The following is a 2,500-nucleotide window of genomic DNA, read 5'->3' as shown; positions in this document are numbered from 1 at the left end:
GGTAGGTGAGATCTTTTATTATTATTATTATTATTATCATTATTATTATTATTATTATTATTATTATTATTATTATTATTATTATTATTATTATTATCGTGCTCTTGATCTTTTTTTTTCTCTGTCTTTTTCTTGGTCTGTTTGGTTGTCTGTCTGTCTCTTTCTCTGTCTATGTCTTTCTCTTGGTTTTCCTCTTTCTGTGTCTCTGTCCATCTCTATGTCTCTGTTTCTGTCCATCTCTATCTCTGTCTCTATTTTTTTCTTTCTCTATCTCTGTCTCTAACTCTGTCTTTATATCTATCTCTATCTGTGTTTCTGTCTCTACTCTGTCTCTGTCTTTATCTCTATTTCTGTCTTTATCTCTGTCTCCAACTCCGTCTACATCTCTGTCTCTATCTCCATTTATTTCTACCTCTTTCTCTATCTGGCTCTATCTCTGTCTCTGTTTCTATCTCTATCTATTTCTGTCTCTACCTCTGTCTCTATCTCTATCTGTCTATATCTCTATCTCTATCTCTCTGTCTCTATCTGTATCTGTATCTCTACCTCTGTCTCTAACTCTGTCTACATCTCTATCTCTATTTCTGTCTCTATCTCTCTCTCTATCTCTGTCTCTATCTGTAAGCCTATCTCGATCTCTATATCTATCTCTGTCTGTCTCTATCTCTATATTTATCTCTCTCTCTCTCTCTCTCTCTCTCTCTCTCTCTCTCTCTCTCTCTCTCTCTCTCTCTCTCTCTCTCTCTTTCTATCTATCTATCTATCTATTTCCCTCTTCAGATTTATCAAATCTTTTTACCCTGTGAATTTAAGGACTGTGACGAAAAAGAAATACATCTAGTGATGCTAAGCTGTTGCAGAAAAAATAATTTCTCTGTCTTTCAATAAAATATATATATGAATACAAATTTCTTTTTTTACTCTCCCTTTTACAGTTTCCCTGTTTTTTCCGTTTTTTTCGTTTTTTTTTTTTTTTTGCTTCACTTTTTCTACAGCAATTCTATTGTCTTTGCTTATATTTTAATGTTTATATTCTCTATAACTCTCTCTCTCTCTATCTCTCTCTTTCCCCTCTCTCTCTCTATCTATCTATCTATCTATCTATCTCTATCTCTCTCCCCCCCCTCTCTCTCTCTCTCTCTTCCCCCTCCCCCTCTCTCTCTCCCCCTCTCTGCCTTTCTCCCTCTCTCTCTCGCCCCCCCACCTCTCTCTCGCCCCCCCACCTCTCTCCCCCTCTCTCTTTCTCTCTCTCTTGCCTCGTGTCACTTTGTGCCACGTGCCTCATCTACATCCGCTTCTCTTTCCTATTCCTGTCTCTCGTGTCAATCAATGCACTGCACGAGTGTCCATGTCATATTCTTTGTCATTTGTTCCTCAGGGTATTTCTGCCATTGTGAATCCTTCGTCTTTATTCGCGTGTTTGTTCATTGTTCATTTAAGCACTAGTGGCACTCCCCTTTCTCGATTCTTACTCGCTCTGTGGCATTTGGCTCACCTGGGTCACGCGCAGATACAAGGTCATGGAAGGTCATGGCGGTGAGTCATTCCTGATTATTTATACCTTTCTTCTTTACTCACCTGTCACTTGTCAATTAATGTAAAGTGTCCCTTTTACGTAGCCGCTGTTGCGTGTTATTCATTTGTCCTTCGTTGTGTGTGATTCATCCTCTGTCATTTGTTTGTTATTCAATTCATGCAGTGATTGATTGACTAGCCTTTACAGTGTGTGAGGTTTTTGCTACATGTCTGACTCACTCTCTGACTCACCCTGTGCCAAGCGCCCTCCCACCCCAACCCCCCGTGACTCATGCCTTGTCACGTGACCCTCTCTCCCCTCGTGACTCCCCCTTTGTCCCTCCCCTCCCCCTTGACTCTCCCTATGCCCCCCGACTCCCCCTTCCCCTCCCCCATGACTCCCCTGTGCTCCCTCCCTGACTCCCTATGCCCCCTCTGACTCCCTTCCCTCCCCCTGACTTTCCTCCCGGCCTTTACCTTCAATTTCCCCCTTGACTCCCCCTATGCCCCCCTAGACTCCCCTTCCCCCCTGACTCCCTTTCCCTTTCCCCTGACTCTTCTCTCCTCCCCCTTTCCCCCACTCCCCCTGACTCCCTCTCCCCCTGACTCCCCTTCCCTCCCCCCTGACTCCCCTCCTCCCTGACTCCCCCTTCCCCTTCCTCCTTGACTCCCTCTCCCCTCCCCTCACCCCCTTCCCTCCCCCCTATGCCCCCTCTGACTTCCTTTTCCTTCCTCGATTCCTTTCTCCCCCCTCTCTTCCCCCTTCCCCTTTCCCCTGCCCCCGCCCTCCCTTCCCCCTGACTCCCCTTCCCCCCTGACTCCTTTCTCTTCCCCCTCTCCCCCTTCCCCTCCCCCTTGCCCCCTGACTCCCCCCTTCCTCCTCCCCCTCCCCCTCTCCCCTCCCCCTCCCCCTCCCCTTGACTCCCCCCTCCCTTTCCCCCCCTGACTCACCTGGATCTTCCACAGGTAGACGGTCTTGGCGGCG

At 46.7% G+C, this 2,500-nt stretch overlaps 1 protein-coding gene across 1 annotated transcript in view; it reads right to left on the bottom strand.

Moving 5' to 3' along the window:
- Positions 1–2,500, bottom strand: part of LOC113821755 (neural-cadherin) — a gene marked incomplete at its 5' end in the record, with an annotated part of 40,377 nt that overhangs the window by 25,378 nt on the left and 12,499 nt on the right. The window contains 1 exon segment of the mRNA XM_070122299.1: positions 2,467–2,500. This exon segment is cut by the window's right edge and continues 169 nt beyond it. Coding sequence (XP_069978400.1) covers positions 2,467–2,500 — 34 coding nt within the window.

This window comes from Penaeus vannamei, chromosome 5, assembly GCF_042767895.1.
Source record: "Penaeus vannamei isolate JL-2024 chromosome 5, ASM4276789v1, whole genome shotgun sequence".
Taxonomy (NCBI): domain Eukaryota; kingdom Metazoa; phylum Arthropoda; class Malacostraca; order Decapoda; family Penaeidae; genus Penaeus; species Penaeus vannamei.
The sequence above is the reverse complement of the archived record's forward strand: the minus strand, read 5'-3'. Positions and strand labels throughout refer to the sequence as shown.